Here is a 16,191-nt window from a genome sequence, read left to right as displayed (position 1 = left end):
CCCGTGCCCAGCTTATCATTTTTATAAAGAACAAACAAAAAAACCCAGATTGTCTGGACAGCCCCAGTCCTGCCCTTTCTGCCACCATGACTGCCTTCCCACCTCCCCCCAGGGCCACCCCCTCCTCCCTGGCCAGCGCCCACGTACCACGGCGTTCTGTGGGTTTGCTTGCTCGTCATGCATCTCCCGGATTTCCTGGTCCGTGGATGCGTGGACCTGACTCAGCACGCTGAACCACTGGCTGTGGGGGAGAGAGAAAACCGTCAAGGCACAGTCGGCCTCGGTTTGCAAACCGATGGCACCCTTCTCCATGGTCTCTTGAAACCGACGTCACCTCTGAGCACCGTGGCTTTTGATTTGCCCACCTCTCACAGGTGAGTGCAGACTTCGTACCACCAAGGAGTAAAGCTAGAAGACGTGGCTGAAACACCGAAACATACCTTTAAGCACCATTTGTTCCACCTTTAGGTCAATGGAAGACCTTTCCCTCCAGGTCTCAAAGATCTTTCTAGACATTTGATGACAATGGTGATAAATGAGCTTCTTGAACAACTGACAGTAAATAACGAAATCCTCAGTTCCACCCAAAAATACTTATGCCAAGGGTTTTTATTGAAGATATTCTTTATAACCTAGGGGCTATTCAGGTTAAAAAAACAAATTTCAAGGTGAGGAGGTAAATTCAGGCTGAGTATCCCTAACCCAAAAACCCAAATCTGAAATGCTCCCAAATTCAAGACTTTCTGAATGCCAACATGATGCTCAAAGGAATGTTCTTTGAAGCATTTTGAATCTTGGATTAGGAATGTTTGACCAGCAAGTAAATGCAAATATTCCAGATTTTAAAACCTGAAACACTTCTAATCCCAAGCATTCTGGACCAGGGATACCCACCCAGTCTGTAATGGAGAAGTACCATCTCAGAATGGCCATTAGGTGTCTAGTTTTTTATACATTTCCAGGGTGGGGCTTACAACCACCCAATAGGATTACTACTGAAGTAAGTAAAAACACAGTACAGCCAGAAATAAAATTAAACAAACAAACAAACAATGGCTTGAAGCAGAAAGTATAAAATTATTTTGGCCAGAGAACTCTTCCATCTTCATTTCAAATGAGTATTCTCACTTCTAGCCCCATTAGAATCAGAAAATAAAGGAAAACAAGTCAATTCCAGAGAAATGAAGCAGAACAAAAGTCAAGATATAACTAGAAACAACAGACGTTAACAGCGAGTCATCCATCCACCCACCCATTCACCCATCCGTCCATCCATTCAATATTTTTTGGGAGAGGTACCAAATGTGAGAGATGTGAGGGGATTCTTCTCCTGTCAGGGCTTATAAGACACATTTACACACACTCTCTCTCCTACTATTTAAGGCAGAGGGGAAAGCACTTAGTATGCAATATAATATTTAAGAGGAAAAATAACACCCATATATAAAGGTAGGCCATGCAAATTACTTAGAGCAAGAGTGTTAACATCTTTCTTCTGTAATTCCAAAGAAGAAAAGTGTAACCAAGAGCTTGAAAATATTCCATATATACAGACTCTTAGGAAACACCTTAAAATAAACTTGTTCCATCCATTCTTACCGAAAGGTAAAACCTCATTTATTGCTTTACCAAGCTCAAACACATCCCAAATCAAACACTAAAAAATACATACATCAAAGATGTAAGCCATAGGAAATCACACACACAAAGGAATAAAATGTATTGTACTTTCAATCTCCAAAGGCAGCACTCTTCAATTTATGAATTCTTTCAGAATCAAATATAACTTGGAATCTGAAATGGAGTTTTTTAAAAAAGTGTTCTACTGGTCAGGAAAAAAAAGTCGTTGGCTAAAATCTTCCTACTGTTAAATTTAGCAGGTTCAGTATGGCACAAAACAGGCAGGCAGTTGCCAAATGCTGGGCCTATAATTCAGCGGAAAAGCTGTGGGCATTCTCTGGACCACAGACAACCACATGTGGTCTCCAGGAGTCCCAGACGGAATGACGGGCTGTCATTCCAGGTTTGTTTGTTTTTCCACCGTTGTGTTAGAATTTACGGGTCCAAGCAGAGTTTTGAGCATGTTCCCAAGGGAAGAATTACTTTCTGGTGTCTCTACCCTTGATGCTGCTACCATGGTGTTGTATTAACTCAAGAAACACTCAAAGGGTAAGGGGTAGCAAGGGGTCCTGAGAAGAGGTCACTAGAAGGTTCTAATGATTTCTGGGCTGAGAATCAAAGAGTATAGGCTATTGGATGCTACTCTAACTTATTTATTTTTATTTATGCTACTCTAACTTATTTATTTTTATTTATTTTTTTCTGAGTCGGGGTCTCTCTCTGTCTCCCAGGCTGGAGTGCAGTGGCACAATCACGGCTCACCACAGTCTTGGCCTCCTAGGCTCACGGTGATCCTTCCATCTCAGCCTCCTGAGTAGCTGCGGCTACAGGTACACGTCACTATGTCTGTCTATCTTTTCATTTTTGTAGAGGTGGAGTCTTGCTATGTTGCTTAGGCTGATCCTTCCACCTCGGCCTCTGAAAGTGCTGGGATTACAGGCATGAGCCACGGCACCCGGCCTACCCTCCTAATTTAAAAGGAGCGCTCTGTTGCTCAGGGCAGATGACACACACTTCCAACACATAACTCACAAAGCTGCAGGAACAGAGAGGACAGATGTGCCACCATATCATGTCAACTACGTGACCTTGGGATACATCACACTGAATAAATACCAATTCTCCCTAAGCCAATCTCCTGAGCCCTCCAGCATGGAAATCTGAGGTCCAGAAAAGTTGCACACAACTTGCCCAGTCAACGGAAGACTCAATTTTCTTCTACTCTCAGTCAAAAATTAAAGCCCCTTAAGAAAAAAATGTAAGAAGCTTAATGACTCCCTCAACAGAATAGAGTTTGCACCCCACTACAAGTTATACCATCCTTTCTCTGCACCTCAGTTTCTCATCCTGCAAAATGCAGATAATGGTCTTAACACATACCCCACAGAATTGCTGAGAGAAATAAACACGTTAATATATGTGAAATATTTAGAATAGTGCCTCACATATAGTAAGTTCTATGCAAGCTAATGTACTTCATATTGAATTATTCACTACTGAAAATTTCCTCCATGGCCAGGTGCGGTGGCTCACACCTGTAATTCCAGCACTTTGAGAAGCCAAGGCAGGAGGACTGCTTGAGCCCAGGAGTTCGAGACTAGCCTGGGCAACATAGTGAGATCTCATCTCTACAAAAAAGTAAAAAATATAAGCCGGGCATAGTATTGTACACCTGTAGTCCCAGCTACTCCAGAGGCTGAAGCAGAAGGATCGCCTGAGCCCAGGAGGTCAAAGCTGTGGTCAGCCGTGACAGTGCCACTGCATTCCAGCCTGGGTGATAGAGGGAGACCTGACTCAAAAAAACACAAAAAACAAACCTCCAAAGGCAAAAGCACTATCATTTACTTAAACAGTCACCAGTTAATGCTCTGTTCTTTGGATCTTTACGCAAACACAAGCTGTTTACTCGCAAAGCTTGGAAGCTACCAGAAAGTGGGCTATCAGCTTCATATAGCTGTGCAGTTTACACATGTGCTAGTGACAACAAAGGCCTGAACTGAGATGACAAGGGGTCTGACTCGTGGCATTTAAGGCTGGAAATTCTGAACCCTGTGCTATTCTTGAACACATCTGCCCAGGGTAAGATTCCCCGAGGGATGAGTACATAAAGTCCAGTTCTTCAGCCATCCTAACAGAAAAACCCAGCTAGAAAACCAATTAAAACCCTTTCAAAGTCAGTAGGGCCAACAGAGTTTTGTGATGCTCACGCTGCACCATGAGGGAGGATGCGGGTAAGACGAAACCAATGGTGCAGCCCTTACCTGGCATCTTCTGGAGACTCCGCGATCAGGTGGAAGGTTCTGTCATCCATGACGATATCGATCCCATTCTCCTTGCTGGTGTTATCGATGATCTCTCTGCAGAGGAGCAAAATCAACCACCACACATCAGGAATGCAGAACTTTTTTTTGAGTTAGAGTCTCATTCCATCGCCCAGGCTGGAGTGCCATGGCATGCATGCTCACGGTCACTCCAGCATCGACCTGCTGGACTCTGGCGATCCTTCTGCCTCAGCCTTCCAAGCAGCTGGAACCACAAGTGTGTTGCTACCACACCCAGCTAATTTTTGATTTATTGCAGAGACGAGGTCTTGCCAAATTGCCCGGGCTGATCTCGAACCCGCGGGTTCCCAAAGTGCTGGGATTACAGGCTGAGTCACCGAGTCCAGCCTATAGAACTCTTAATAAGGAAATAAATTTCATCAAACTAGCGATTGAGATAGGAAGTGTTACTGAAAACGACACAAGCTGTTCTCTGTATCTGTGAGTTCAGCATTAGTGGGTTCTGCATCTGCAGGTTCAACCAGCAGTGGATCAAACTTAAAAAAGCAATAAAAAAAAAATTCAAGCCGGGCTCGGTGGCTCAGCCTGTAATCCCAGCACTTTGGGAGGCTGAGGCGAGTGAATCGCCTGAGCCCGCGGGTTCGAGACCTGCCTGGGCAACTTGGCGAGACCTCATCTCTACAATAAATCAAAAATTAGTCGGCGTGGTAGCACGCGCCTGTAATTCCAGCTATTTGGAAGGCTGAGGCGGAAGGACTGCCAGAGCCCAGCAGGTTGAGGCTGCGGTGGCTGGGAGCGGCCACTGCACTCCAGTCTAGGCGACAGAGTGAGACTCCAACTCAAAAAAAAAACCAGTATAACAACTATTTACATCACACTAGGAATTATAAGACATCTAGAGATGACTTCAAATATAAGAGAGAATATGCATAAGTTACATGGAGTGTTATAACAGGGACTTTAGCATCCGAGCATTTTGGCATTCGCAAGAGGATGGAGGATGGGGTTAGTGGTTCTGGAACCAATCCCCCTCAGACATTCATATATATATATATATATATATATATATTTTTTTTTTTTTTCCTTTTAGCAGTGATGAAGAGTCCCTCTAGGGGGAGCCAGGCTCCTCTCTGCTCCCAAGAAAGAAGGCCACTGGTGTGGCCAGGGACAGGGGTGTTCCTTTGATTTCTCTAGGGAAGGGCCCCTCTCTCACAGTGGCCAACTCAATGCCTGCCCCTGCTTAGGCGCTACAGAGGCGTGGGGCGGCAGCCGCTACTCCTGCTTCAACTCCTTTTGACTCCCCTGTCACCCACAAAGATGACCTGGTCTGGCCAGGCCCCTTCCCTGGTTCCTACAGCCTTCCATGGCAGCGTAAGGCCCTGGTTGGTGTCTCTGACTTACTACACCAGATATGAACACATGATCTCCATGAGGGTTTCTGGGGGTGAAGAGCAGGACTTGGGTGTTTCTAGTTCTCAACATCATCTTGATTTCATCCCAACCCTCCCTAACAACTCTAGAGAAATAAAATTGGTGAACCACGTTAACAAAATCAGAGTAAGACACAAGCAGGTATCAGGATCAGATGAGAGAGAGATGGTGATATATGATGGAAGGTCTGAGCAATGAAGCCAGCTTGCTTTGGTAACTAAAATATGACAAATGTTCACCATGAAACAATTATTTCACAGCGACAAAACTAAAAGTCTAACCAGTTAGAAAAAAAATTAATATTATCTGACTTTACAGCTAGAATCACTGAGATGAAATATATTCGGAGGGTGCCAAAAAAAAGTATACACATTTTAAGAAAGGAAAAGCTGTATTAAAATTGTAATACTCAATAAGATGAGTACAAGTCATGTTTGACTTCTGCAAATACAAGAGGTGCTCAAAGTGGTTACCATCAGTGTCCAGACACGATTATGGTAAACGTCTATGTGTGTACATTTTTTGGCACCACACACACACACACACACACACACACACACACACACACACAAAATCAAGATCAGAACTTGAAGAGTGGTCTGTGATGCCCTCTCTGAGCAGAAGGAGAGAGGTGACCCCAAGGGAGCCTGGCAATGGAGTCTCCTAGGACAATAATCACCAGGAAAAATTGTCCTTGTTGTGTCATCTTGGACAAGCCACTTGCCCTCTCAGAATCTTGGATACCTAGTGTGTAAAGTGAGGGATGAGACCTATGACCCAGCTGGAAGACAGTGGTTCAGAACCACAGTGGCCCCTCGGAATCCAGGGAAACCTTCAGGCAGGGGCTCTCTGGGGCTGAGGATATGTATTCCTACAAAGCTTCCCTGAGATAAGAAAGGGAGTGATTGAGGATGTTGCCATGGGTACAGTAAATGTGGTTGGGCCCTAATTCAAGACTCCTCCCCAAAGCCTGCAGTTCAAAATAATAAAGCAAACATTCCGGAGATCTTCTGTTGATAGAGCCTGGATCTTAAAAGGAAACAGGAAACATCTTGTCACATCAGAAAGCAAGGAAGCTGAGATTGGATTAACAACAAGAAGAAGCAGCTAGAATATATCTCTCCCATGGAGTAAACCTAAATAGAGCTCCTCAGCACTCAGAAACAGGACCAGCAGCACACTCCATGACTCGCCAAAGAAGCGCTAATATCCAAAGAGCGCAAAGAAGAGAAACACTGATCAGCCTGGGTTGGAACTAGTCAGACTTGCCTAGACCATAGCATAAACCATGAGCAGCCTCCAGACGCAGCAGGGGAGGTGAGTGAGGAGAATTTCGAGTTCTGAGCTCAGCTCAAGGACTTGGAAGATCCCCAGAGTCTCGCAGGACTCCAGTCCTTCATGGGAAACTGCCTCACCACAGTTGTGCTCTGCTGAAAACAACATGGAGTGGTCCAGGAAAAACAGCAGCTGCAACTGCGGTTTCCTGGGAACTTAACCCTTGCTGCTGGCTTCCCAGGAGATCGAGGCTGCGGTGAGTCGTGTTTGTGTCGCTGCCGTTTTTGTAAGTATAATCACAAAAAGCACTCTGACCTGGACAACAGAGTGAAACCCCAACAACGACAAAACCAACAAAATCATCATGGGGTGAAACCCTAACAACTCACTGTCCCTGCTCTATAGGACAGAAATGGCTGAATGAGACGTCTTCATGACTAAGTGTAATTTTGATAAAGCTACTGAACAATAGAGATGTATTAACCGACACACAAAGCGAGTTGCAAAAGAGACGTCCATCCATTTACTCGGGTAAAATGCATACCATCCCCTCCGCTTTTTGGTGTTCTGTGGCCCCTTCTGTGGGTTGATTAACGTGATGGCATGTGGGACTCAGAGGTGGCAGGAAGCAACAGGACTGCGCCTTGCTGTGAGCACAGGCTGCTGCAGGACTCAGGCCCGAATTGTTAGACCCACCCCCACATCCAGCGAACCCCAAAGGGGCAGCCTGGGAAAGACAACACTCTGCCATCAGCAGAGACACGATTTGCCCTTAAAATCAAATACATGAAAGACTTTCCAGTCATTGCTCTGGTGTGGCCAAGTACTTTTTGAGCTATGGCCACCGCCATGTTTCCTAAGCTTTGGTTCTTTCTCCTACCTTGGGGAGGTGAATCCTCTCTCTCTAATTTACTTTCTAAATAAACTGTATTTTCTAATCTAAAAAAAAAAAAGATTTTCTTCTTCCCATTTAGTAACTTCCCACTTTCCAATAAATAATCTTCTGTCACCCAGGCTGGAGTGCAGTGGCACAATCATGGCTCACGAATCATGACTCCTGGGCTAGGCTATCCTTCTGCTTCAGCCTCCCAAACAGCTAGGACTATAGGTGTGTGCCACCATACCCAGCTAATTAAAAAAAAAAGATGTCTGTAGAGACGAGATCTCACTATGTTACCCAGGCTGGTCTCAAACTCCTGCTCAAAGCAATCCTCCTGCCTCAGCCTCCCAAACATTTTACTTTTAAGGCTCATGACTTCAGGCATTAATTTGCTCTCTCAAAGCTTATTTTACCAGTTTTCTAAATATCTGTGGTTTTTCAGTTTTGAGTGGATTTTACTACAGGTTATCTCCAAACAAGTTTTCAGGCTTAGTGCCTAGTTACTCAAAAAAACCAGCCACCCCTAACTCCAACAATTCTCTGAAAACATATGAAAATAAACAAAAATACTGGGTCCTGGTTAGTCCAAGGCTTTGGTTCTGTTAGGGGTGGCAGAAAAAGGGGCTGTGTTGGATTCAAAGATCAGCCCTGTTCCTCTTGTTGCTGGGGATAGGGATGACTAGGACATTCAATGATAGTAGAAAACAAATAATTCATTCAAAAAACACCTCCAGACTGTCAGTGTGCTTCCACTTGAGCTGAGGAATTGAAATGACACATTCACCCGTAACAGACTCTCAACCAGGTGATCATATCCACACCACGCTTCTCGTACCATACAAGCCTGTTTTCAATGGGTCCCATTTGTGTCCAACCAGCCATCATCCAAATAAGGGCCACAAGTCTGAGTGCAGTCACAAAAAAGGCAAATCACTCACGGACAAAGTCTCGCTTCCCAGTTTTCTAACAATTCAATCCCCTGAACTGACTTCTCTGGACGCCTATGTGCCCACATGGCCCCTGCAACCCAGAGCCACCCGCCGGGTGCAGCCACGTACTTGGCAGTCCGCACTTCCACGGTGCCCTTGAGCTTCTCCTCGCTGTCGTTCTCAAAGTACATCAGCTTGGACTGGCGGAGGACAAACCAGCGCTTCTTCCAGTTCCTCCGGGACAGAGTGGAGGAGCCGCCACCCTTCTTGTGCAGCCAGCCTTGCTTGAGGGCCTCCTGCTTGGAGCGGAACCATAGGAAGGTTTCGTCCTTGAGGACACACCAGCGGCGCTTCCAGGAGTTCATGAGGCCACCTGTGCCCCCCAAGAATGGGTGGAGAGAGAGGGGTTTAAGAAAAATCAACCCAACTGCAGGACGACAATGTGCGGAACAGCAGCAGACCTTCAGGTCTACTCCCAGGGAGGATGGCACTGCCAGCTCACGTGGTGCACTGGACAGATGTCACATGAGCTGAGCTGGATAACACGAGAGTGCTGTCCCTTCCCCATCTCCGAAGCAGCCCTTACGCATGCAGCTGAGAAATCTCGGTAATAAACTAACAGAGAGGCAAGCAATGAACTGACACTTTAGCCCCGGAGTGGGCCAGGAGCCAGGTGAGAACCGTTTCCGCATGTGTGGACAATGTCTGTTTCCAAATGCCCCAGAGAAGGGAAATGATCTTAAAATGGTGTCAACGTGTATGCATCCTCTTCCTCATCTGGTCCATGTGGGAACAAGAATTATCACTCATTCCAGAGTTGAGTGATGAAGTCTAACGGACACAGGAAAAGAAAATAGGGCTTTTTGAATAAACACACCTTTTCAAAGAAAAGCATTATCTCCCGAAAATGATTTATAGGTATAAGTCGTAATATTGTGACTATGAAAAAAACAAGAGTCCAAACTAAATTGTGATTGGACTTAAAAAAGAAAATTTGAGCCAGGCTCAGTGGCTCAGCCTGTCATCCTGCGCCTTTGGGAGGCTGAGGTGAGTGGATTGCCTGAGCCTGCAGGTTCGAGACCCGCCTGTGCAACTTGGCAAGACCTCATCTCCAAAATAAGTCAAAAAAACTAGGCAGGCGGGGTAGCGCGTGCCTGTAGTTCCAGCTACTTGGAAGGCTGAGGCGGAAGGTCGAGGCTGTGGTGGCTGGGAGCGGCCACTGCACTCCAGCTGGGCGACCGAGTGAGACTCCAACTCAAAAAAAAAAGAAAATTTGTTTGTAATTTATCTAGTTAAGAACTGCTTTTGGTTAAGTTAGACTAGAGAATAAATGCAGGAGCTATCTTTTTTGCCCCCAAGACTCACAAAGAGTCTCCAGGGCTCAGGTGATTCTCCCACCTCAGTCTCCCAAGTAGCTGGGACTACAGGCACATGCCACCACATCAGGCCAATTTTTTTGTAGAGGTAAGGTCTCAGCACATTGCCTAGGCTGGTCTCAAATGCATGGGCTCAAGCAATCCCTCTTCCTTGGCCTCCCAACATGCTGGGATTACAGGTGTGAGCTGTGGTGCCCAGTGCAGACACTATCTTTATAGGATAAAAAATATTTCTGTACTCTTCCAACAGGATAAATTTACCTTAGTAATCTAGATTCCCAAGGATGCTCATGAATGACACCTTTACCAACCATCATTCAAAAATCTGCTCTTAATAGACATAATGTTGCCCACATGTTATTTTTTGGGTCAAGTAGTAATAAAAATAAGGGACATTTAAACATGGATATTTAAAGGAAGTATAAAGAAGATACTTCCCTTTTGTAGATTGGAAAATAATTTAAAACAGGCTTTTACAGAATTCAATGACTGCTTCAACGATGACAGCCTTAAGCCTTACTTGGAAACAAATAGAGCCGTAACATCCCTGGTTTGTTTTGGTGGCCAGGGACAGCCAGTGCACTTGCTTCTCTGCCCTACACATTCTGCCCTCCCTCCTGACATCTAAAGCAACCCCCCGGCTCACCTGGCTGAGATACCTTTTGTGATCTCACCAGGCTCCATAGTTGTTTCCTAACCCAAGGCAAATTTGCCAAGGATGACCAGAAGAAAACGTGACTCATTTTCTTGACTTGTGACATTAATCTGGGTTTCTTTTTTTTTGAGTTGGAGTCTTACTCTGTCACCCAGGCTGCAGTGTAGTGGCATGCTCCCAGCCACTGCAGCCTCTACCTGCTGGGCTCAAGCGATCCTTCCACCTCAGCCTTCCAAGTAGCTGCAACTACAGGCACATGCTACCATGCCTGGCAAATTTTTTGATTTTTTTGTAGAGACGAGGTCTTGCCAAGTTGCCCAGGCTGGTCTCGAACCCGTGGGTTCAGGCAATCTTCTCTCCTCGGTCTCCCAAAGTGCTGGGATTACAGGCTTGAGTCACCACACCCGGCCCAATCTGGGTTTCTTAAAACAGGCCCTGAGGAAAATTGCAGGGCAAAATTATTCTCTTATCGTCTTTAAAGGATAATGTTTATTTTTTGTTGCTGCAAGTCAAGGCTGGTCACCACACCAGCCCTCAGCTCGATCTTCCTTCCTCTGCTGCTCTCTGTTACTAATCGCATTACTCTCCCCTCTGCACTTGCGGGTGCTCTCTTCATACTCCAGGATTTTGAGAATCTGATCAATGCCATTAATTTCCTAATTTCAAACACCTGTAGTAGGTTATTTGGCTGGTGAAAATTCACTTGTGCCCACGAGATGATATTGAGATGACTGAATTTTCTTTTTCATTGGTTTCTCTGAAAATTTTTGACTCTACTTAAAATATGATTGAAGATTAAATGATGCTGCGTTTACAAAATAACTTGTTTTTTTTTTGTTTTTTTTTTTTTAGGAGGGGCCCAAAACTCACCCGCTTAACTTCAACTCTGATTTCAACACTTGGAATAGATGTTTATTTTTTGTCTAATCTTATTTATGTTAAACAAATCGCTATGTAATAAACCAATGTCACAGGCCATAAAAGTGGTATTGTAGAGAATTTTAAACTTAGGAAACAAAAAATAATTGGGGGAGGGAAGATATATCAGGAAAAACAGTTCAGATGAGTTCTGGCTGAGAAACAGATGAGAAAATCTGAAGATGCTATGATTCAATACTTACTTGATCATTAGGTTCTGTTTGTGATTACATTTTTTCCTGTCAGGTGTTCTGATGCTGGCTACATCACTTGGTTAGAATCTCTCAATTTTTTCATGCCAATACTCCTATAAAAGCTACATCAACCAGTGATTTTGGACAATAGAAAAGTTTCCCCTAAACCCAACCTGGTGGAGGTTCATGAGCACCTTGGGGATCTCAGGCTGAGAATGGCCAGACTTTCAAAGGTAAATGACTGATATCAGTCAACAGACCCATGTTTTAGACGAAGAACAGATGCAAAAAGAAAAGTGGAGGTCGAGGTGGTGGTGAGCCGTGTCGCACCACTGCACTCTAGCCTGGGTGGCAAGAGTGAGACTCCAAACTCAAAAAAAAGGGAAACCAATAAATCAAAAGATCCCATAAGTAAAAAAGGACAGGGGAAAAAAACCCAAAAAACAAAAGAAAGACAAAAGATAAATAAGCCAATAGAAGAGAGATGCACAGGAACAGAAGAAACACAAGGGAACACAGTATGAAAACATTGTTCTCAGAAGGAAAAAAAAAGTAGATGGACAAGATGGCAGCAGAAAGGAGAGTGAAGGAAAAGGATTAGGGAAGATGAAGGGAACAGAGGAGGAGCCCAAGATGGAGGTTCCTGCCCCATGACCACTGACTCCCCCAAGCAGCCTAGGGCCATGTGAGAAACAGGGCAGGCCCTCTTTTGACCATCCAGGCAAAATTCTAGCCAACGATGACTATGGTTTCTCATCAGCCCTGGCGCCGAGTTAGAATCAGAGGCAAGGCTCTGAATACGCCACGAGCACAAGGTCTTATTTAAATAATTTCCAAAAGGAGTCTGCCTCACGGTCCAAGTGTGAAGGTTCAACTCAGCACATTCAAGGTTTAACAAGCAAGTACAATCTACAACGAAATGCTGGTCGTGAAGGAGGTGGAAGCAGCAGCTTAGGCATGCCATGGCCCTCTGTCAGATGTACTCTCCCCCCATGCGTGGCATAGCCTTCTAGGTCTCTAAAACTCCTGCAGGAGTGGAAAATGCATATGTCTCTGTCATTAGACTGGGTCTCTGTCAATTCCAGCGGTGGTGGCAGCAACACACGCTGGTATGTTTGTGTGTGAAAGGGAGGGAGAGACAGAGATGGAAGAAAGAGGGCTGGGTGTGGTGGTTCATGCCTGTAATCCCAGCAATTTGGGAGGTTGAGGTGGGGGAATTACCTGAGCCCAGAGGTTCAAGACCAGCCTGAGAAACTTAGCGAGACTTTTTCTGTACAAAAAAAAAAAAAGTGGGATGGAAGAGAGAAGGAGACAGAGGGAGGGAGGGAGAGGGAGAAGAGAAGAGAGGAGGGATACGAAAGACAAAGAGCCGGGCTCGGTGGCTCAGCCTGTAATCCCGCGCCTTTGGGAGGCCGAGGTGAGTGGACTGCCTGAGCCTGCGGGTTTGGGACCCGGCCGGGCAGCGAGACCTCATCTCTACAATAAATCAAAAAATCAGCCGGGCGTGGTAGCGCATGCCTGTAGTTCCGGCTACTCGGAAGGATCGCCGGAGCCCAGCAGGTCGAGGCTGCGGTGGCCGGGAGCGGCCACTGCACTCCAGTCTGGGTGACAGAGTGAGACTCCAACTCAAAAAAAAGAAGGGAAAAGAGACAGGGTTAAGATGGAAAGAGACAGGGATGAGATGAAGAAAGACAGAGGGGAGAGAGAAAGTGAAAATGAGGTAGGGGTTGCAAACCCTGCACCCATCCAGGGAGTCAGGGCTACGCTCACCCTGGGAAGCACACATCACCACGTGACACCAGCGTGGCATGGTGCCCTCCATTCACCCAAGTGGCCCAACACCGAGGTAAGGGGTAGGGAGAGTGACTTTTCCAGCCCCCACCAGTCAGCCCAGGGACACATCTCCGTGTTCCATTGCTCTCCCCTCAACCCGGGGTCTGGTGGCTGCGGTCTTACCTTTCATGTACAAGAAGCTGTGAAAGTAAGGCAGTGTGACACAGCTGTACACAGAGTCACGCCGGGTATGAGAGCTCGTCATCAGTGTCAAACCTAGAGTCAAAGTCCTCTTCACTGTCTTCAAACTACAAGGAGAGCAAGAGAGAGAGTCAATTAGGAGAAAAAGAACATAAAGGCGGCCAGGCCCGGTGGCACATGACTGCAATCCCAGTACTTTGGGAGGCTGAGGTGGGAGGATCGCTTAAGTGCAGGAGTTTGGAACTAGCCTGGGCAATATGGCGAGACTTTTATCTCTACAAAAAATAAACAGTTAACTAGGCATAGTGGTGTGTGCCTTTAGTTCCAGCTACATGGGAGGCTGAGGTGGAAGGACTGCCTGAGTCAGGAGTTAGAAGTTGCTGTGAGCCATGATTGTGCCACTGCACTCCAGCCTGGGTGACAGAATGAGGACCCAATTCAAAAAGAAGAAAAAAAAAAAAGAGCAGAAAGCAAGTAATGAAAATAGCCAGCATGTACCACCACTGAAAAAAATTAAGATAACTGGCCAGGTGCAGTGGCTCACACCTAAAATCCCAGCACTTTGGAAGGTGGGAGGAATACTTGAGCCCAGGGGTTCGTAACCAGCCTGGGCAACTTGGTGAGACTTCGTCTCTCTAATAAATCAAAAAATTAGCTGGACGTGGTAGCGCGTGTCTGTAGTTCCAGATATTTGGAAGGCTAAGGCAAAAGGATCACCTGAGCCCAGGAGGTCGAGGCTGTGGTGGCTGTGAGCATGTCACTGCACTCCAACCTGGGCGACCAAAAAAGAGAAAAAAAAAAAAACTGATGAAGAAGCCATACTCTTGATACACAGCATCACAACAGATCGTGGCCATCAAAAGAATTCAGAACTACAAAATACCAACTTTTAAGGTCAAATGGTCAGTGGAACTGATACAGGAAACATAAGATATACTTTAACCCAAGGGTGATCTATCCTAAAATTAACACTGCTGCTTAAAGGTATAATTTAAATCAAACCACACATGAGTTAACCCCCTCTAAATTACTATGCTAAAAATATTTTCAAGGTTTTCAGAAGTCAAGACAGCATTGAAGGCCTGTCAACTATAAATAATTTCAGAAACTAGAAAGTTCAGCCAGACACAGTGGTTCACGCCTATAATTCTAGCAGCACTTTGGGAGGTCAAGGTGAGAGGATTGCCTGAGCTCAGGGGTTCGAGACCAGCCTGGGCAATTGGGTGAGACTTCATCTGTACAATAAATCAAAAAATTAGCTAGGCCATGGTGGTGCACGCCTGTGGTTCTGGCGACTTGGAAGGCTGAGATGGAAGAATTGCCTGAGTTCAGCAGGTCAAGGCTGCAGTGGCTGTGTGCATGCCACTGTACTCCAGCCTGGGCAACAGCCAGACTCGACTGAAAAAAACCCCCCAAAACTAGAAAGTCCATATTTAAGCCCTCTGGATTCCTCCCTTACGACTAGTACAAGAAAGAAGATGGACTGAATTGTGAAGTCGCCGCAAGGAAAGTTCTCCAATTCACCCTTGGCAGGTGTAGCTCCAGTAGAGGGTCTGTCTCAGTTCCTAACCTGCGACACCACAAAGCTTAACGCTCCATTTAAATTGTCGGTTTTCTCAGGCCTTGGGCACAACTCAGTTTTGGGTTTCGTGCTCAGCCTGCAACAAGCACATCAAAGTTCCTTGTATGAACGTGACTGGCTTTTTGAAAGAGAAAGGGCCTTAAGAGTTTCTTTAAGACCATGGCTTTGAAATCTTGGTACATTACAGGGGGTTAGGATTAGGGTTAGGGTTTTTTTTTCAGAGTTGGGTCTTATTCTGTCACCTAAGCTGGAGGGCAGTGGTGATCACAGCTCCCCAAACAGCTAGGACTACAGAAGCGCCACCACGCCTGGCTAATCATTCACTTTGTGGTTGCTGCTGGGCCAGGGTCTTGCTACGCTGCCCCGGCTGGTCTCCAACTCCCGGTCCCAAGGGATTCCTCCCACCTCGGCCTCTCAAAGTGCTGGGACTACAGGGGTGCGCCACCGCACTCAGCCTGGGTGAATGAGTCCCCTCAGCCCAGGACGCAGCAGGGGCGCGGACCACCGGCCACTGCAGCGCGGGCGCGGCGGCCGGCGCTCACCGAGGACTGCGCGCCCTCGGAGCTGAAGCGGTAGGCGCCCGAGCTGTTGTAGGTGCCCACGGAGCAGCGGTAGTCGGGCGACCACTGGCTGCCGTAGGAGTTGGAGAAGGCCACGCTGCTGCCCGACGTGATGGCGCCGTCCTCGTAGTCGTCCTGGTCGTAGTCGTAGTCGCCGTCGGGGGAGGGCAGGTCCCCGGCGTTCTGGGGCACGCAGTAGGCGGACTCCGCGCTGGAGGAGGTGTGCAGGCTGGCAGAGTCCCGGCCCGACGGGGCGAGCAGGACCGTGCTGTCGGCGCTGGGGCTGGTGGGCACCACCGTGTCGTTCATGTAGGGGTCCTCCTCGGAGGAGTCGTCGCTGGTCCGGATGCCGCTGGTGCGCTGGTCCGAGTGGCCGTGCTCGCTGGGGTTGGGCGAGTCCTTGAAGGCGTCGTCGTCGGCCTCGAAGCCCTCGTCCACCTCTTCCTCCGGGTAGGGCTGGCTGAAGTTGAAGGTGGGCTTCTCGCCGCCCGCGCCCTCGGCCGGCCCGCCGGGCT

At 46.9% G+C, this 16,191-nt stretch overlaps 1 protein-coding gene across 1 annotated transcript in view; it reads right to left on the bottom strand.

The window, feature by feature from the left end:
* MYO10 (myosin X) overlaps nt 1–16,191 on the bottom strand; it is a 288,302-nt gene that overhangs the window by 24,602 nt on the left and 247,509 nt on the right. Inside the window, 7 exon segments of the mRNA XM_008066889.1 lie at nt 148–241; nt 3,882–3,977; nt 8,547–8,790; nt 13,517–13,580; nt 13,582–13,641; nt 15,659–16,179; nt 16,182–16,191. The exon segment at nt 16,182–16,191 is cut by the window's right edge and continues 339 nt beyond it. Coding sequence (XP_008065080.1) covers nt 148–241; nt 3,882–3,977; nt 8,547–8,790; nt 13,517–13,580; nt 13,582–13,641; nt 15,659–16,179; nt 16,182–16,191 — 1,089 coding nt within the window.

Source organism: Carlito syrichta, unplaced genomic scaffold (assembly GCF_000164805.1).
Source record: "Carlito syrichta isolate Samal-C Ts95f unplaced genomic scaffold, Tarsius_syrichta-2.0.1 Scaffold309189, whole genome shotgun sequence".
NCBI lineage: Eukaryota > Metazoa > Chordata > Mammalia > Primates > Tarsiidae > Carlito > Carlito syrichta.
The sequence above is the reverse complement of the archived record's forward strand: the minus strand, read 5'-3'. Positions and strand labels throughout refer to the sequence as shown.